Here is a 20357-nt window from a genome sequence, read left to right on the forward strand (position 1 = left end):
CAAAGATTAGACAGGAAACTTAAGGGCAGTGAGTTTATATTAATGGAGTAGGAACAATTTGAAAAAGAGGGTGAGAATGGTTGTACAACCTAAAGAATGTAATCAGTGTTACTGAATTGTACATGTAGAAATTATTGATGTAAGTTTTCCTGTATATATATATTCTCAACAAAAAATAAAAACAAACTAAAAAAGATGAGAAAGAAGTAAAAGTCCAGATGGATGTTAGAACAGACTCTGAAACTTTTTCTTAAGCACAGAGTAGCTAAAGTGAACAGAAGAAACGACGAAGTAAAAGAGCTGAAGAGAAGGTTTCAAAGGGTGGCTGGAGAAGACAGGGTAAAGTATTTTGATGAATTTTGTAAAGACATGGAGTTAGAAACCAGAAGGGAAGAACATGATCAGTGTTTCTCAAGCCGAAAGAACTGAAGAGAAAATTCTAGCCTGGAGTTTCATTACTGGAGGTTTCTGTGCACAAAAAATTGAATGATGCAGGAAGCGTTGAAAGAAGGTGGAAGGAGTACACAGTCACTGTACCAAAAATAATTGGTCGATGTTCAGCCATTTTGAGAGGTAGCATATGTTCAAGAGCCAGTGGTGTTGAAGGAAGAAGATCAAGTTACACTAAATACATTTGTGGAAAAAAAAAAAAAAAGACTCCAGAAGTTGACCCAATACCAGTTGAGATGCCTCTGCGCTTGGATGCAACGCTGGAAATGCTCCCTGGTCTGTATCAAGAACTTTGGAAGACCTGGCCAACTGACTGGAAGAGATTCATATTTGTCCTCATTCCAAAGGATGGCAATCAGTGGAATGCATGAATTTTCAAACAATATTGTTATCGCATGCTAAGGAAATTTCGCTGATGATAATTAAAAAATGACTGAAGCTATACGTTGACTGCCAGAAGTACAAACTCGATTCAGAAGAGTACATGGAACTAGGGATGTCATTGCTGATGTCAGATGGGTCTTTGTCGAAAGCAGAGAATACCAGAAAGATGTTTACCTGTGTTTTATCAACTATGTGAAAGCATTCTACTCGGTGGATCAAAACAAACTGTGGGTAACATTAAGAAGAATGGGAATTGAAGAACACTTTGTGTTCATATAAAACCTGTACATGGATCAAGAGGCAGTCGTTCAAGTAGAACAAGGGGCTGCTGCATGGGTTCAGATTAGAAAAGGTGTGTGACAGGGTTGTATCCTTTCACCATATTCAATCTGTATGCTGAACAAATATTTCATGAAACTGGACTATATAAAAAATTTGAGACTAGGAGAAGACTCATTAACAACCTGAGACCCATAAATGATACAACTTGCTTGCTGAAAATGAAAATGATTTGAAGCACTTAATGGTGAAGGTCGAAGACGACAGCCTTTAGTATGAATTTATACATGACCATGAAGAAAACCAAAAATTCTCACAACTGGCCTAATAAACAAACCCCCAAAACAAAACCAAACCTGTTGCCATCGAGTCAATTCTGACTCATAGAGACCCTATAGGACTGAGTAGAACGGCCCCATGGAGTTTCTAAGGAGCAGCTGGTGGATTCAAACTGCCGACCTTTTGATTAGTAGCCGAGCTCTTAATAACTGCAACAACTAATAAACAGCATCACTATAAATGGAAAACAAACAGAAGTTGTCAGTGATTTCATTCCATTTGGATCAACAGTCAGTGTCCATGGAAGCAGCAGTCAGGAAATCAAACAACGTATTGCATTGGGCAAATCTGCTGCAATAGACATCCTTAAAACTTTAAAAAGCAAAGATGTCACTTTGATGACTAAAGTGCACCTGACCCAAGCCATAGTATTTTTAATTGCCTCATATGCATGTGAAAACAACAGAATGTAAAAAGAAGACGGAGGAATCGACACATTTGAATTGTGGTATTGGCGAAGAATATTGAAGAATATTGGACTGTCAGACGGACGAACAAATTAGTCGTAGAAGAAATATGATCAATATTAATCTTAGAAGGATGGGGAGATTTTGGCTCACTTAATTAGGACGTGCCATCAGGAAAGACCAGTTGCTAGAAAAGGACATCATATTTGGTCAAGTGGAGGGTCAGTAAAAAATGAGGGAAATCTTCAAGGAGATGGATTGACACGATAGCCGCAACAATGGACACAAACATACCAACCCTCAGGAATATGGTGCAAGACTGGGCCATGTTTCGTTCAGAGCCAATTCTGTGGCAGCTAACAACAACAAGTTTTTATCCCTTAAATCTGTCTTAAAATTGTCTCCTCTCCATCTTTATTGCTGCTGTCTCAGTTCAAGGCCTAATAACTTTGTGCCTTTCTTTTACAGTAAGAATTTAATGGGGCTTCCTGTGTGTAGTTATTTTCTTTCTGGTTTATTGCCTATATTGTTGCCAAAGTATTCATTCTAAAAGGCAGACCTTCTTGCCACTCTAGTTTAACATCGTTTTGTGGCTCCACATAACCCTTAGGGTAATGTTCAAACTCCTTAGCTTGGCACACAAGATCATCTCATCTTTGTCTATCCCTAGCCTCATGTCTGTCCACACCTCCATATTAACACTGTGCTTCAAACTTACGGAAGCATCATTGTTTTTGTTGTGTTTTTGCCAAAAATGAAGATGATTGAAGCAGTTAATGGTGGAGGTCAAAGACTACAGCCCTTAGTATGAATTATGCATTATCACGAAGACAGTGAAAATTCCCACAAATGGACTAATGAACAAAACCAAAAAAGCAAAACCAAACCTGTTGTCATTGAGTTGATTCCGACTCGTAGCGACCCTATAGGACAGGGCGGAACTTCCCCATAAGGTTTACAAGGAGCAGCTGGTGGATTTGAACTGCTGACCTTTTGGTCAGCAGCCTGAGGTCTTAACCACTGCACCACTAGGGCTCTGAAGTGTTACTACCTCACTCAATGTTTAATGCTGTTTTATGCCTCTGAGCTCATACTGTTTGTTCTCTTATTCTGGAAAGAATCCCCCTTTTCCGTTTTATTGATTTCTATTGGTTTTTAATATTGAGCTCCCTTGTTACCTTCTTGGGAAGCTTTCCTTGATTCCACTCTCCCAAATCTGTATGTGATCCCTTTCTTTGTCTTCCAAAGCAGCTTATTCATACATCACAGCACTCATCACACTATTTTGTGGTTTTCTGTTTCTCCCTCCCTGACAGGAAGCTTCATGAGGGCGGGGACCACATTTTATTTCCTCTTCTTTCTTTATTCCAGGTACATGGCACAGTACTGGGCACATACTGAATGCTCAGTAAATGTTCATGGAATAAAGGAGTTTGCTTCTTGTTAGATTTACACCTCCAGACTCTGACTGAAATTGGAGCCTTGGCGGCGCAGTGGTTAAGCGTTTAGCTGCTAATCAAATCAAAACCAATAATTTGCTCTGTAATTTTGGTGATAAGTAGGAAAAGAGAAATTATAAGTTTCAAATAAGGAAATTGGAGAACTCTTGGGGTATGACTTTGGATGGGTAGCTTCTGTCTGAGACTTACTGTCTGGAATAAAGCTTTCTTCAATCCCGTATTAACTTTGATGTGAGGCTTTTTGTTTTATATTCATTCTTATCTAGGTAGAAATTAATTATTTCAGGAGGATGAAAGGGAGAACATTTATTTTTGGTTTTCCATTTTATCTTTAGATTTTATTTTATTTTTTTTATTGAGAAAAGCAAAACTATTCAGTCCCAGAAATGGCTTTTTATTAGTAATTTTATTTGCGGTCTGAGACCTAAAGGTCGTGATCTAAACACTTCCTTTTTTATGTGAGAGCAATTTGGCCTTTTAATTTCTGAATAAGATTGAAAATAAGAAAAATAAAAAACATGTTAAATCAATCTTGTTAAATACTGAAGAGAAGGGTCAAGAGTTTTAGAGATGTCAAACTAGCAGTATTTGGAACGCACAGATTTCTTTTCAAATAAGTAAATCATATTTTAGTCATGTTCTATCTCCATATGTAATTTTGTCTGTTCTCCTGGGGGGAAATTGCCAAGCATTTGTAAACTTTGATCAATAGGCAAGACGGGGGCATAGGTACGAGATTTTGGAGAGGATAAACCATCTTCCTTCTGCCTTCAATCAGTTGACACCAGAGATTGTTAGAGAAATACGTAAGAGGGGCAGTATGTCCATAGTCTATTATGAAGAGTTAGCTCCTAGTTTTTGGAATTCCCCCAAGTGGTGTAATTACGTTTATTAATTTCTTTTTACATTTGCATATGTTCGAAGTTTTAAAAAGTTGCATATTCCAGATATTGTAATGATAAAACCTTTGTATACTGCAGTATTCCCATTCCCATCACCTTAAAATGTCTTTAAACCAGTAATATTATAGTTGAGTGATAATTTATTACTTAAAATTTAGATTAGTAAAAGAAAAGGGCAAATTTAGAAAATCTATGAATCTCCATAAGAAATTTATTCTAAAATTAATTTTTTTCTCTATATAGCTTTAAACACTGATGTAAAAAGTGTATTTTGAATTATATCTCCTAGGACAAGAGTGAATTTATGAGAACCCAAAGTGTCACATAACACAATTTTACAAAGACATAAATCTAGAATTACAACAAAATGAAAACTAAATTAGTGTTATATATTTTTTTGCTTACTTTATTATAGCTTTTTTACCACATGTGGTTATATTTTAACAAGGACCTCATTTCTTAAAAAGATTTCATGTCTTAGCTCTTAGCAGTTTTTCAAAGCTCCTCTCCTCATTTATTAAATTATTTGAACTTCACCGTTTAACATCTGTGTGAAACTCGGTGAGATGGATTGACATCTTGCTACTAAAAAAAAAAAAAAAAAAAAGCAGGGGGAAAAAAAAACTGTTGCCATCGAGTAGATTCTGACTCAGAGGAACCCTGAATTTGTAATTGAGAAAATTAATGGCCAGATAGAGTAACCATGCAGAGATAAAATCAGTAAATGATACTACTTCTTAGGCCAGTTTACTTTCTGCCGCATCTCATGGCATTTCAAAATTCGTTCCTTTACTGAGCTGTCATACTTTTTGCCATCATTTTCTGCTTTGTTTTAGCATATTTATTAAGTTCTGCAGTATGATTTCATAACGTCAGTAAAGTTAAGCAGTTCTGTTTTGCTTACTGATATTGTTTAAATACTTAAGCAAAACAGATTGGTTAGGCTATGTGAAATGATTAAAATAGTATGAGAGGTGAAATACATACCTTCATATATTCTTTGTAAAATTCAGAATTATTTTAAATTCTGGCTAGCCTTGGAATTTCCATGGCAGTGCTAATTTATGTAGTTGTACTCCAAAGGACACATTTAGGTATTATGGACTTACCTGTGACTTTATAGATTTGCATTCTGTAAGACTGTCACCCAGAGCTTTGTTTCTTCAGTGTACTGCAACTGAATAAGTTGTAAATAGTTAATAAAAGGTGTTTGAGCTATGGCTTCGTCTTAGGAAGAGCTGGGCATATTGTAGACATTGCTAACTATTCAGTTATAAACTTTTCTAATAGAATATTACTTTCATCAAGATTGTAGAGCGTAATAAATTACAATTATCACTGTATTTGAAAGGATAGTTCATAATTTTCAGCAAGATTTAGAAAACAAAGTGGGTTTCTGTTTATTGTATGCTTACTGTATGTGCTAACTGCTTTATATCTATTATTTCATTTAATCCTAAGAACTCCATGTGGTAGGTATTATTCTTTCCATTTGAGAGATGAGATAAAGGGTAAGAGACACATCACAGTAGGTAACTTTTGTCCAAGGTTATATAGGTATTAGGCGGTGAAACCAGAACCTGAGCCTGAGTTTGCCTGATTCCAGAGCCCTTGTTTTTAACTATACTGCTTCTCTTTACATTTGCATTCTTCTTTTTTGTCAACAGCTTATTTCTTTTCTTCTACTTAAAAAAAATTTTTTTCACTCTTCTGAAATTAATTTTTCTCATCAGTAGATTAGGAATTGAACTTTATTTTTAATCCCTTCTAGTTCTAAAATTCCATGGTACTCTGTGACCTAGATAGGTATGATTCATTATTGTGAAGAATACATCCTTATTCATTAAAGTTCTACTTGCTTTTCAATGTTTTCCCTGTGACATTTGTCACATAGTAACAGACTGCTCCCCTTATTGAAAGATACTATGGTACACATGCTGAGATAATTCCCTGAACTTTCTGAGAGCTTCAGAAGCCCTGGAGGGCTCTGGTGCTTTAGGGATGCAGGTTCTAGTGCAGTTTGGTATGTAAAATCTCCTTTTCAGATGGTTTTGGTTGAATTAAAAAATTTTGAAATTTTTCTCTTAGGAAACATTTTTAACTTAAATGGCCTTGTTTATTCTCCCAGGTTATTATTTTTATTTCTAGCCTTTTTCTTTGTTCACAATCCAGCAGAAGAACAAACCATACAGGAATATGGTCAACATTTACAATTTTCTCTTTCCTTGTTGATATTTATACTGCCTTTTTGTCAAATGTTATCCTTAACGCTTTGTACAGGACTAACCTATGAACTCCAACTCCTATTTTCATGAGACATCTTTTTTTAGGGACCCAACATTTTAAACATTTTAACAGAACTCAGTGATAGTTGACATTTCTTTGATGTGTCCCCTTATGTGCCCCCAAGTTTTCACTCTACCCAAATATTGCAGATTTTTGGGTTATTTTTATTATGAGCAGTATTTTAGAATTCAGTAGTGATACCATAAACAGTAAAAACTAAACCAGTTTCATTGACTCGATTCTGACTCATGGTGACCCCGTGGGCTTCAGAGCAGAACTTCAATAGCTGTGACCTTTCGGAAGTAGATTGCAAGGCCTTTCTTTTGAGGTGCCCTCCTGGTGGATTCAAATCACCAACCTTTGAGTTGATAAACAAAAACAAACAAACCCGTTGCTGTCGAGTCAGTTCTGATGCATGGTGACCCCATGCCTTACGGAGTAGAACTGCCCTGTAGGGCTTTCTTGGTTATAATCTTAGTGGAAGCAGATTGGCAGGCCTTTCTTTCACGGTACTGCCGGCTGGATTTGAATTGCTGACCTGTAGGTTAGCGGCCTAGCGCTACTGTTTGCACCACCTAGGGACCTTTGTAGGCGAGTGCCTAACCATTTGCGCCACCCACAGATGCTCATAAAAAGAGTATATTGTTAATTCTTAAAAATGAGTTCTCAGTTTATCAGTCTTTCAGCACTTAAAAATAATATTTATACTAAAATATTCACCTAGAAAAAATGGTTCTAACATGAATGAAATTCTCTCTGCTTCTATTTTTTCTGTATTTTTCCTAAAGTATTGAGAACCACAGTTGTTTTCTTCAGCGGTTCATTTCATAGTAATAACTAGTGTGAGGCTAGGTGACAGAAATCTTGAGATTCCTTATTGATCTTACGTTGCCCTCATTCCCACTTTTAATCCAGTATCTTCAAGGAGAGTTTTGTTAGGGATCAAGGATGATACAAGGGAGACAGTAATAAATAGGGTCCTGAGAGATTTAAATGTTACAAGGAGGTAGAAAAATAGCTCTGCTCTGACCTCACAATTGAGAGTGTACTAGGGGGCATTTTTTTTTTTTTTTTTTTTTAGGGGGCAGACTTTCTTTCCCTTCTTTCTTCTCTCATAAACTCTAAGTTTAGGGAGCTATATTTAATGTTAGCCATTTTTTTTTCTTTTTATTGTTTTTAGATCAGATGTCTTATCTAATCATTGCAACATCTTTTTATGGTGATAGTGCTAGAAATGAATATTTTTTCAGGATTTCCCGAAGTATATAGGGAAAAGCTCTGTTATCTGGAATCCTTTGTGTAGCAAGCTAGTTTTGAGGATACAGTATAATGGAATAAAACAAACAAAGCAGCCGAAAGATAATAGGCCAGGTTCTTCCAGGAAGAGCTACTTATACTTGAACAAGCCATTTAACTTCTCTGAATTTTTGGTTCTCTGTGTTTATAATGGAAACCCTGGTGGCGTAGTGGTTAAGTGCTACGGCTGCTAACCAAAGGGACAGCAGTTCGAATCCACCAGGCGCTCCTTGGAAACTCTACGGGGCAGTTCTGCTCTGTCCTATAGGGTTGCTATGAGTTGGAATCAACTCAGTGGCACTGGGTTTGGTTTTTGGTTTGATGTTTATAATAAAGAGAAGGACTGAATAACTTTAAAGCTCTTCTTACGATCTGAAATTCTGTGATTCATAATTATCTCAAATCTAGTGAAAAGAACATTCTGAAACCTAGTGCATCTATGTAGTGAAAATAAAGAGCACCTCTAAGTACTGCAACAATTGTAGCTAACAAGAAAGTTCACATTTCTCACTTAAAGTACTCAGGCCCTTTCTGAAGGTATAAAATATAGTAACAACTAAAAAATCACAATAATTGGGGTTAGGCTAGTCATTTCAGTGCCAAATAGCAGCCTTGAGGGTATCATTGTAGTGTGGCAAAATACACCAGCTCTTGTTCATAATAACAACCGGTTAACCAAGGTGGTATAAATGGTTTGCCCTTGGCTACTAACCTTAAAGTGATCAACTGCGAACTGAAAGGTCCGTGGTTCAAAACCACCAGTGGCTCCACGGGAGAAAGATGTGGCATTTTGCTTTCATAGAAACTTAAAGCTTTGGAAACCCTGTGGGGTCGCTATGAGTTAGAATTGATAGTGGGTTTGGTTTTTGGTTTTTACTAATCTAAAGGTAAGCTGTTTGAATCCATTCAGTGGTGCCATGGACAAAGGCCTGGCAGTCTGCTTCTGTGAAGATTACAGCCAAGAAAACCTTATGGAGCAGTTCTACTCTGTAACACACGGGGTCACCGTGAATCACAGTTGACAGCAGCAGGTTAGGTTTTTTTTGTTGTTGGTATCCAAGAAAAGATTACATTACCCTTTTCTGTTTAAGAAGACCTCAGGAATTTATAGTACATTTGATACAAACCCTACCAATGTAAAAAGGTTTGGAGCTTTAAAAATACACTTTAATTTCCTACGCATTTAACTTATTGACTCTTTCCCCAGTGGTATTATATAAATTACATACACTACCATCAGTATATGTGCTGTTTTCATAAGGAATCTGTTGTTGCCATAGATGCAATCTGAGTGATATCTTCTTGTTGGATTTAGCGTTTGTTATTTTCCAATGATGTAATTGTTTGTATGTAATTGTTTATTGAGGAACTTTCTGTTGAAGAGAATAACAAAGCTTTCTTGAATTGGTCAGTTTAATTTTGCACTTACCTCTGTTTTGAACAGCTACTGGAAAAGAAAAAGAGTGCATTTTTTAAGAAAAATTGGTCAAAATTTTATGTACCCAAAAGCATTTAGTACAGTTTTAAAACTGGCTACTTGTTAAAGTCTGATTGTAGTTGTAGATTAATCTTTGCCAATTTATAAGAAAGAAGTACTTCTAGAAACATAAAAAAGAATGTGTTTATCTAGATTTTTGAGTGTTCATTGGTTGATTTCTAGAGTGTTACAGTTCTAATCTCTTACTTGTGCTAAGAAGAAAATGTTTGAAAATTCAGCTTCCTAGAATACATGTTTTCACTGAAAACTTCAGTACAGTACAGTGTTTGTTGTTCTGTGTGACAGGATACCCAGAGTTATATTGACGAATGTCCTGGGAACGGAGTTAGGAAGAAAATACATACAGACCCTACCTGTAACTGAGGCCAGTTTGGGTGATACAGACAACTTGCAATCAGAGCAACTTTCCTCATCACCTGATGGCAACCTAGAATCTTGTCAAAATCTAAATCCTCCCAAGAGATGTTTTTTATCTGAAAGGTATGTTTAGTGATAACTTTACTCAAAATAAATATTATACTTACTCTCATGAGCCCTCCCCATTATTTTCCCACAGATATGTTATTGCTAAACATGAAGTAAATGTACTCTGATGGCTGCTGTGGCTTGTCCCCTCTGGTGGGTGGCATGGCTGTCATTACCAACAGTCCATCACTAATAACAGTTTCTAAAAGTATTGGACACTTTACATTTTGGGAAAATGGATGCAGACTCTTAATGAAAATTTAGTTACCTATTTCAATATTCCAGTTTCTTAATCTGTTATAATTGAAATCCATACCCCGATATCTGTTGCTATATTCTTACCGTCTTCCCTGCCCTGTCCATCCATCTGTTCGCCTGTCTATCTATCCAGTTATCCATCTTGTCTTGTTTACTGTTCTACCTCGGATTCTAACATGTACCTGACAATACTCACTAAATATTTATTGAATGAATAACTGAATGCATTCCTCACAAACATGGTTTGACAGAGCTGAATTCCGTTAACAAACACAGCCTACTATGTCAGAAATGCATAAATCTAAAGTCACCTTTGTTTTAAGCTCTAGGAGAGGCCCGTGTGGGCAACAGAAGTACTCAGTAGTCAAGTAGGAATTTGTGGAAAAAGGTTAGGGGATGGTTAGTAAATACCAGTAGATCGTTTAACTCATTTAACTTTTGTTCCTCCTGAACTCCTGAAGCTTCTTTTTCTGTTTTTCTACTTTCAGTCTGTAGAATAAAGAGTTTTGATCCGAGTAAAAAATTGACCTTAAATTTTTTTCCCCGTGAACCATCCAAAGGAATTTTCCAGTTTGTATTTCTCTCATAAACCTGGCTACATTGAAGACCATTTATAGTTACCTCTTTAAAGATTTACTACTAATTTCTTATACTTCTAACACATCTTATTTTTATAAACTCTATTTTTTATGAACTTCTGAATTTTTCTCCTTTTGGCAAATATTTTATGTTTTCACCTAGGTTTCTTTTAGTGAATTATCCGTGGCCATTTTAAATTTATACTTTTATTAGATCTCTTTCTAAGTTTGCTGAAGAAAATGAGAGTTTCAGTGGCATTACCTAGTTATTAAATTTAATGAAAAGTTGGATATATTAGAAATGTATTTATCATATTATGTTGTAGGTGTTTGTTTTTGCCACCTCTGCTAGACCCTGGTTTTTTACTTGAGAAGAGGTATCATGTCTTATTTTCCTTTATACTCAGTGCTTAGCTCAGTGCGTAATGAATTTCGTACACTTAGGTTAATGTTCATGCTATTTAACCTTGCTGTTTAGTTTCCTGAGTTGTAAAAAGAGAAATGATTTTGAATGTCCTTTCTGCCTCACAGAATTGTTGTATTATTTCTTTATATCCCGTATGTGAGAATTCTTTGTACCTATATATTACAATATTATGCAAATGAAAATATAAGGAAAGTAACTTATGATGATGTACCATTGCCGTGGAACTCAAGTGACATCAAAGCACATTCATGCTGTTATGGGAAGTAGCACTATTGTGAAGATTCTGTGAAAATATTGAATTGCCTGTATTTTTCAGACTTTATACCAATCTGAGCTGAGGTTTAATAATAATAGGTATAAAATTTCTGGCTGTTCCCAGCCAGAGTATATTCTGTGGGATTTCTGGCTCTCCTCAAGCCATTTCTAAACAGTTCTGGAAATTTCCAGGAGGTATTTGATGTGGGCCCTGAAAATTCATTCTCTTGGTGGCAGTTTTCTTTGACTTTTACTTTTGGAAGAAGCATAAACTTTGGAGCCACACAGCTAAGTTCAGATCTTAACCGTACAGCTCACATGCTGACTTGCCTTGGGCAAGTTACTTATCTTTAAATCTAGGATAATAATACACACTTTATAGTATTATTCTACAGATTTAAGGAGACTGCTATGTAAAGTTCTTAGTAAAGTGCCTGGGATATAACAGCTGACTAATAAGTAATAGTCATTATTTGTATGTCTCTTGTCGCTACTGCTATCGAAAGCCATTAAAGGCTGTTGCTATAGTTGATGCTTGTCTTAGTCGTCTAGTGCTGCCATAACAGAAGTACCACAAGTGGATGGCTTTAACAAAGAGAAATTTGTTTTCTCACAGTCTGGTAGGCTACAAGTCCAAATTCAGGGCATCGGCTCCAGGGGAAGTCTTTCTGTCTCTGTTGGCTCTGGAGGAAGGTCCTTGTCCTCAATCTTCCCCCGGTCGAGGAGCTTCTCAGGCGCAGGGACCCCGCGTCCAAGGGACGCGCTCTGCTCCTGGTGCTACTTTCTTGGTGGTATGAGGTCCCCAACTCTTTGCTAGCTTCCCTTTCCTTTTTACCTCTTAAGAGATAAAAGGTGGTGCAGGCCACACCCCAGGGAAACTCCCTTTACCTTGGATCAGGGAGGTGACTTGAGTAAGGGTGGTGTTACATTCCCACCCTAATCCTCTCAACATAAAATTAGAATCACAAAATGGAGGACAACCACAGAGTAATGGGAATCATGGCCTAACCAAGTTGATACACATATTTTTGGGGGGACATAATTCAATCCATGACAACGCTACTGAAGCCATTTGTGCTGAGGCTGTTGATGTCTGATCCTGAAATCACGGCTACCGCTGTTGCCATTACCAGTGTTGCCAAGGCTTGTCACAGCATATCAGCATCACCATTTGGTTTAAAGAGGAATATTGCTCTCCTTGGAGTGTCTGGGTGGTGCAAACGGCTAATAGGCTTAGCTGCTAACTGAAAGGTTGGAGGTTTGAGTTCACCCAGAGGCACCTTGGAAGAAAGACCTAGTGATCTACTTCTGAAAAATCAGCCATTGAAAATCCTACAGAGCGCAGTTCTATTCTGATAGACGCTGGTTCACTATGAGCTGGAATTGACTTGATGGCAGCTGGTGTTGGCTCTGCTTAAATGAGGCTTTAGTTCTCTCTTCCCTTAAAGTGAATTTGTTCTGAGCAGAATCCAGGGTGTCCATGAAAATAGACACCAAGTATGGCCATCACTTCAAGAGATTTGCCCCAGTAGAACTGAAATAAATATAGGACGAACACAGGGTAGGCTCAGAATGGGACTCCTGCTGTATCCAACCTCCTCCTAGCCTGCCCATCTCAAAATTAGGAAGAGTGGACAAAAATTTAGATCTTTTGAGACCAAACCAAAAACCCACTGCCGTCAAGTCAGTTCCACCTCATAGTGATTGTATAGGACAGAGGAGTACTGCCTGATAGAGTTTCCAAGATTGTAAATTTTTATGAAAGCAGACTGCCACATCTTTCTCCCTCAGAGCGACTGGTGGGTTCAAACTGCCAACCTTTTGGTTAGCAGCTGAATGCCTTAAGCACTGTGCCACCAGGGCTCCTAGATCTTTTGAGAAGGAGACTGATGCTGATGCTCTAACGTTATTGTTATTGTACAGAATTTGATAAATGCGCCAACTCTTATTAGGAACATATCAAAGTCAGGTAGCAACTCGTGAAATTGGTGGGTTGAAAAATGAAGGCTATGACTGTGGACACTGAGGAGGGTTCTGCTGAAATCGAGCCCTTGATCATGCAGATTGAAGAATATCATACAAAAGACTAAAAGTCTTGCTTTAGCCACTTAGCCCGAACAACTGAGACAACTTCAGCGTTCAGAACTGAATGAAATTATGTGTGTGTGGGGGGAGGGGGGAGGGCAACTTTAAACCAGATATCAAACAATGATAGAAAATACCAAGGGTGAGCAGAAAATTCAAGTTAAAATGGTCTCTTTGAAGTAGCGTATTTATTTTTTCCCAGATGACAGTTTTTATTTAACATTGTTATTAGGTGCAGTTGAGTCTATTTCAACTCATAGTGACCGCATATGACAGTAGACAGGGTTTTCTAGGCGGTAATCTTTATAGGGGAGCCCTGTTGGTGCAGTGGTTAAGAGCTCGGCTGCTAACCAAAAGGCCAGCAGTTTCAATCCACCAGCTGCTCCTTGGAAACCCTATGGGGCATTTCTACTCTGTCCTGTAGGGTCACTATGAGTTGGAATCAACTTGACAGCAGTGGGTTTGGTTTTTTCGGTTTTAATTTTCACAGGAGGAGGACACCAGGTCTTTTTCTCAAGGAGCCTCTTGGCGGATTGGAACTGCCAATTTTTTGGTTAGCAGCCTAGCGCTTAACCAGGACCACTCCTTGGACACCCTGTGGGGCAGGTCTGTCTTATAGGGTTGCTGTGAATCGGAGTCGACTGGATGGCACCAGCATTTCTACCATTAATTTATTAAGCTTTTATTACTCCTATACCACTTTCTAACATTTACTAAATCTTTACTACACTTTCTAACATTTACTAAATCTTTACTATAGTGTGCTAACCTGTTTAGTACAGGTTTGAATTGCAGCTGTGTTGTCCTGGGCAGTTTGCTTAACTTTACTGCATCTCAGTTTTCCTCATCTGTAAAATGAGGTAAGGCTTAGGTATGCTGGAGAAGTAAATAAAAAAATGTGTGTGAAACGTCTACAGGCTTCAGTAAGTGAGAGCGTTTGTCGTTTAATTTTTAAACGAGTATTTTAAAATATTGTCACTTGTTACAATAATTCCATTGTGAAATATTTAAATAGTAGATAACGTAAGTCATTCATTGATTCCATTTTGCAGTGATAACACTGTTAATAGTTTGTTTTTATATACATATGTTTTCATCTATAAATGTCACACACACACAAGTACACGCAAATATACACACATATGGTGGTATAAATGGTTAGTCACTGGACTACTAAACAAAAGGCTGGTGGTTCAGACCTACCCAGACAGGCCTGGTGATCTGCTTCCGAAAGGTCACAACCTTGAAAACTCCGTGGGGCAGTTTTACTTTGCACACGTGGGGTTGCCATGAGTTGGAATCGATTCAACAACTAACAGCAAATACACACACAGACGCTTATGCTGTTTTACATAAATGACATCATACTGTTAAGTACTGTTCCAGAATTACCTTTTCTTTTTTAATTTGATAACTTTTCACATCAGTACATAGAGATTTACTATATCTTTTTTTTTTTTTTAAGTGTACTTCCTTATGAGTGGACATTGAGAATATTTTGCACTTTTTGTCTATATCAGTGTTTTATAGCAAGGGGCCTATATATGTGTGTCTTAACGTATTCTAGTAAATCCTTGTAATGCCATTATCTTATATTCTAAACAGAACTAGGTTTTACCATTTAAAAAAATTGTTTACAGTCTATAGGCAGAAATAAATATAATTGTTTTAATTAAAAAAATTAATTTAGTGAAGATGTTTTTTGTATTTTGAATATGAGTTCTCTACTTAGTCTTTGCCCATATTGGGGTGTTCATTTGTTTCTTATTGATTTGTAGAACTCTTATTAAATATATGAACTCTTTGTTATATGTTGTTTTAGTTTCCTAATGCTACTGTAACAAAAATACCACAACTGGGTAGTTTTAGAGATCAAAAATTTATTGTCTCACAGCTTTGGAGTTGAGAAGAGTGAATTTAGGTTTTTTGGCAGGGCTATGCTCTCTCTGTTTTGGCTCTAGGGGAAGGTCCTTCCTAGTCTCAGTTAGCTTTATAGCCTATGCATTTATTGGCATTCCATGGCTTGCAGACAGTTCCTCATATTGTCTGTTCCCCCTGTGTGCATCTAGATGTCTTTTTTATTTTTTTAATAAGACATCACTAAGAAGGGATTGCAAACCTTGGTGATGTAGTGGTTAAGTGCTACGGCTGCTAATGAAAGGTTTGGCAGTTCAAATCTACCAGGCGCTCCTTGGAAACTCTATGGGGCAGTTCTGCTCTGTCCTATAGGGTCGCTATGAGTCAGAATCGACTCGACAGCACTGGGTTTTTTAAGAAGGGATTAAGTTTAGAACCCACTCTACTCTTGTAAGACTTCATTAACATAACAAAAGAAAGTCTGTATTTCTGAACAGGGTCATATTCACAGATACAGAGATGAGGCTTTAACATATCGTTTTGTGGAACAATTCAATTCATAACGTGTGTTGCAAAAGTAAAGAGAAATCTTCTATTTGTCATTTTACTTTGTTTATAGTATCTTTCACAGTATCCAAAAAACCCCAAAACCAAACCCAGTGCCGTTGAGTTGATTCCGACTCATAGCGACCCTATAGGACAGAGTAGAACTGCCCTACAGAGTTTCGAAGGAGTGCCTGGTGGATTCGAACTGCCTACCCTTTGGTTAGCTGCCGTAGCACTTAAACACTACGCCACCAGGGTTTCCTTTCACAGTATATCTTCCATTTTTTTGTTAAAAATCTGCCGGTGTTTGACTCCTCTGTTTTGGTGTTTACTTGGAAAGGCCTTCTCAAACCTAAATACACAGATCAGTCAGTCAACCACTGTTCACTGACTGGAGGTTACTTTTCTAATTGCAGTTCTGATTGCTTTTTTGCCTTTTGTAGTCTGGTGTATATGTTTATTGAAAACTCTCTAGTAGGTCAGACTGATCAAAATGTTTCAGTATATTTTCAGTTTGATTTCTCATTGAGATTCTTTTGAAAAAAATTTTTTAAAGAACTCTTCTAAATACATTGAATTCAACTTTAAAATAAGCTTCACAGATTTGTAAGAAAAAGTACCTCTTAAAAATACGTACATTTTATAAAAGCAAGAGGATCTTATTACACCCAGCATTCATTGGAGGTCATTAATTAGACTTTAGCCAAAGGCATCAAATTGCCACCTTAAGTTGCAAAAGTTTAATATAGATTTTCGGTAGAGGGAGCTCAAAGCTTTCAAATGAAAGTGGAAGAGGTTTCATATTTGATCCATTCATTTTAGCTGTATCATAGTTTCCTATATTGATGTCAGTTAATGTTTTATTACCTTTTGAAAAAAAAGTTAGCCACATAACTACTAATGAAAGTGTCTGTTATTTTGAGAACATCTTTTTTTTTTTTTCGTTTAATTTTTAATCTATGTGTTTTTGGCTATAAATTTTCATCTTACTAGAAAGGTATGCTAGTGCATTTTCAGAAAAGAACAACTTTCATTTAGTTAAAATTACTTAAAGATTATTTAAGATTATAGGTCTTGCTTAAGTAGTGTTAGAAGAGTTTTAGATTCCAAAGGTTTTTTTTTATAATTTACTTTTTTGTTGTTGAGAATATACACCCAAAACATTCATCAGTTCAGCAGTTCTACATGTACGATTCAGTGACATTGATTACATTTTTTGAGTCGTACAACCATTCTTACCCTCCTTTTCTGGATTGTTCCTCCCCCATTAACATAAACTCACTGCCCCCTAGGGTTTCTATCTAATCTTTCCTGTTGCTGTTGTTAATTTGATCACATATAGATAGTTCTTAAAAGAGCATAATGTTCAAGTCAGGCATTTTTTACTAGTTAAGCTAAACTACTGTTTGATTTTAAGACTTTAGGGAATATTGTTGGTTTAAGGTTTAAGATGACCTCAAGACAGCAGTTTTGGGGGTTCATTTAGCCTCAGTGGCTTCAGAAAGTCTGGATTCCATGAGACTTTGAAATTCTGTTCTGGATTTTCCCCTTGTGATCAGAATTCTTCTATAGAATCTTTGATCAAAATGTCCAATAATAGTAGTCGAGTACCATCCAGTTCTTCCTAGTTTCATGACAGAGGAGGTGGTTGTTCACGGAGGCAATTAGGCACACATTCCATTTTTCCCTTCTACTCCTGACTTTCCTTCTTCCTCTGTTGCTCCAGGTGAATAGAGACCAATTAGTGTGCCTTGGATGGCCACTAACAAGATTTTAAGACCCCAGACACTATGCAATGAACTAGGAGGTAGAAGAGAAGCACTAAATACGTTATTAGGCCATTCAACTGGGATGTCCCATGAAACCATGACCCTAAGGCTCCAAATCAAGGAACCTAATCCCATGATGTGTTTGGTTGTACATAAGCAGCCTCAGCAGCTACTCTGTCTCTCTCCTTTTTGTCCTTGTTATAAATATATCTATCACATACATTTGCCATTTCAGCTTTTTACAGGCATACAACTTACTGATAACAATTACGTTAATTGGCTTAGACTCCTAAGGTTTTATTGTAACCCCTTTGCCAGTCCGGAATTCTGTAGATTTAGTTCGGAAATGTGCTGGGTGACAGGTGTCTTTTGTGTTAAGAATATAGTTCTTTTGGTGAGACTTTGTATAGTGAAAAGTTATGTTTTAATGAAAGGACTTCAAAACAATGACAAGTAAAAAGGGTGCTGTTTCTCAAGGCTTCATATTTCAATGATATGGCAAGTAAATGAATGAATGAATGACTAAGAAGCAAATAAATAAATAGCTAGTTCAGAATCTCTTTATTAAAAATGATGCCCCTCATGGCTGCTCAGTTCCTAAGGGAGATATGTGCAAAGGGAAATGATCACTAGTTATTATCAACAGGGCAGTGGTCCTTATCCAGACCATCACATCAGAATCACTTGGGTAGCCTTTTCAGAAAGCATGTACTCACTTCTCTTTCTTGGGGGAGCTCCTTGGAGCGGGGCCTAGGCATTGTTTGAAACTTTTAATTTTGAAATAATTTTAGATTTACAGAAAAGCTACAAAACAGGGCAGAGAATTCCTACATCTTCTTTACCTTAAAAAAAAAGAAAAAACTCCACTGCCATTGCGTCGATTCTGACTTGTACAGCAATTCTATAGGACAGAGTAGAACTGCCTCATAGGGTTTCTAAAGAAGGACTGGTGGATTTGAACTGCCAACCTTTTGGTTAGCAGCTGAGTTCTTCACCATTGTGCCAACCTTTACTAGCTTCCCCTAATTTTAACGTCTTACATAACCATGATGTAATTATCAAAACCAAGATCTAAGATTAGCAAAGAAAGAAATCATTTGTACAATACTAGTAGCTATAGCCCCTGAAGTACAGTGCTGTCAGTGATAGGATAATACCCATATGATTACAAGGAAGACCAGTTAATATGACTGTTATTCAAATTTACATACCAACCACTAAGGCCAAAGATGAAGAAATTGAAGATTTTTACCAACTTCCGCAGTTTGAAATTGATTGAACATGAAATCAGGATGCATTGATAATTACTGGTGATTGGAATATGAAAGTTGGAAATGAAGAAGGATCAGTAGTTGAAAATGAGGACTTGGTGATAGAAACGATGCCATAGATCACATGATAGAATTTTGCAAGACCAACGACTGCGTTTGCAAACACTTTTTTTCACCAACGTAAATGGTGACTATGCATGTGGAATACACAGGAATCAAATTAACTACATCTGTGCAAAGAGACGATGGAAAAATTCAGTATCATCCATTAGAACAAGGCTAGGGGGCAACTGCAGAATAAACTATCAGTTGTTCGTGTGCAAGTTCAAGTTGAAACTGAAGAAAATTCGAGCAAGTCCGTGAATGTGAAAGTATGACCTTGAGTATATCCCACCTGAATTTAGAGACCATCTCAAGAATAGATTTGTTGCAATAGTGAAGGATTCTATGGGGAAAATATTAAATGACCAGGAAGCATCGAAAGAAGGTGGAAGGAAGAAGGTGGAAGGAATACACAGCGTCATCATACCAAAAAGGATTGGTTGACGTTCAGCCATGTTAGGAGGTAACATCCAATCAGGAACCACTGGTCCTGAAGGAAGAAGTCCAAGCTGCGCTGAAGGCATTGCGAAAAGGCTCCAGGAATTGACGGAATACCAACTGAGATGTTTCAACAAATGGATGCAGTGCTGGAAGTACTCACTTGTCTATGCTGAGAAATTTGAAAGACAGCTACCTGGCCAACCGATTGGAAGAGATCCATATTTATGCCTATTCCCAAGAAAAGTGATCCAATGGAATGTGGAAATTATCAAACAATATCATTAATATCACATGCTGAAGATCATTAAAAAGCGGCTGCAGCAGTATGTCAACAGAGAAATGCCAGAACTTCAAGCCAGATTTAGGAGAGGTTGTAGAATCAGGAATATTATTGCTGATGTCACACAGATCCTGGCTGAAGCAGAGAATACCAGAAAGATGTTTTCCTGTGTTTTATTGACTATGCAAAGGCATTCGACTGTGTGGATCATAACAAATTATGGATAACATTGCGAAGAATGAGAATTCCAAAACACTTAATTGTGCTTATGAGGAATCTATACATGGATCAAGAGGCAATGGTTCAAACAGAACAAGGGAATACTGCATGGTTTAAAGCCAGGAAAGGTGTGCGTCAGGGTTGTATCCTTGCACCATACCTGTTTAGGCTGTATGCTGAGCAGATACTCCAAGAAGCTGGACCCTATGGAGGAGAACCAGCATCAGAATTGAAGAAAAACTCATTAACACCCTGCGTTATGCAGACGACACATCCTTGCTTGCTGAAAGTGAAGAGGTCTTGAAGCACTTACTGATGAAGATCAAACACCACAGCCTTCAGGATGGATTACACCTCAACATAAGGAAAACAAAAATCCTCACAACTGGGCCAGTAAGCAACATCATGATAAACAGAAAAGATTGAGATTCTCAAGGATTTCATTTTACTTGGATCCACAATTAACAGCCATGGAAGCAGCAGTCAGGAAATCAAAAGACCCA

At 37.3% G+C, this 20357-nt stretch overlaps 1 protein-coding gene across 6 annotated transcripts in view; it reads left to right on the forward strand.

Moving 5' to 3' along the window:
• The window catches only part of SENP7 (SUMO specific peptidase 7), a 174173-nt gene that overhangs the window by 77326 nt on the left and 76490 nt on the right, over window positions 1–20357 (forward strand). For 4 of the 6 annotated variants that reach the window (XM_023559053.2, XM_064273043.1, XM_023559054.2 and 1 more), the window contains one exon: window positions 9587–9781. The exons of the other annotated variants lie outside the window; for them this stretch is intronic. In XM_023559053.2, coding sequence (XP_023414821.1) covers window positions 9587–9781 — 195 coding nt within the window. The remainder of the gene's footprint in view (window positions 1–9586; window positions 9782–20357) is intronic. 6 annotated transcript variants of the gene reach the window in all.

The sequence above is a fragment of the Loxodonta africana genome, chromosome 20 (assembly GCF_030014295.1).
Source record: "Loxodonta africana isolate mLoxAfr1 chromosome 20, mLoxAfr1.hap2, whole genome shotgun sequence".
Classification (NCBI taxonomy): Eukaryota; Metazoa; Chordata; class Mammalia; order Proboscidea; family Elephantidae; genus Loxodonta; species Loxodonta africana.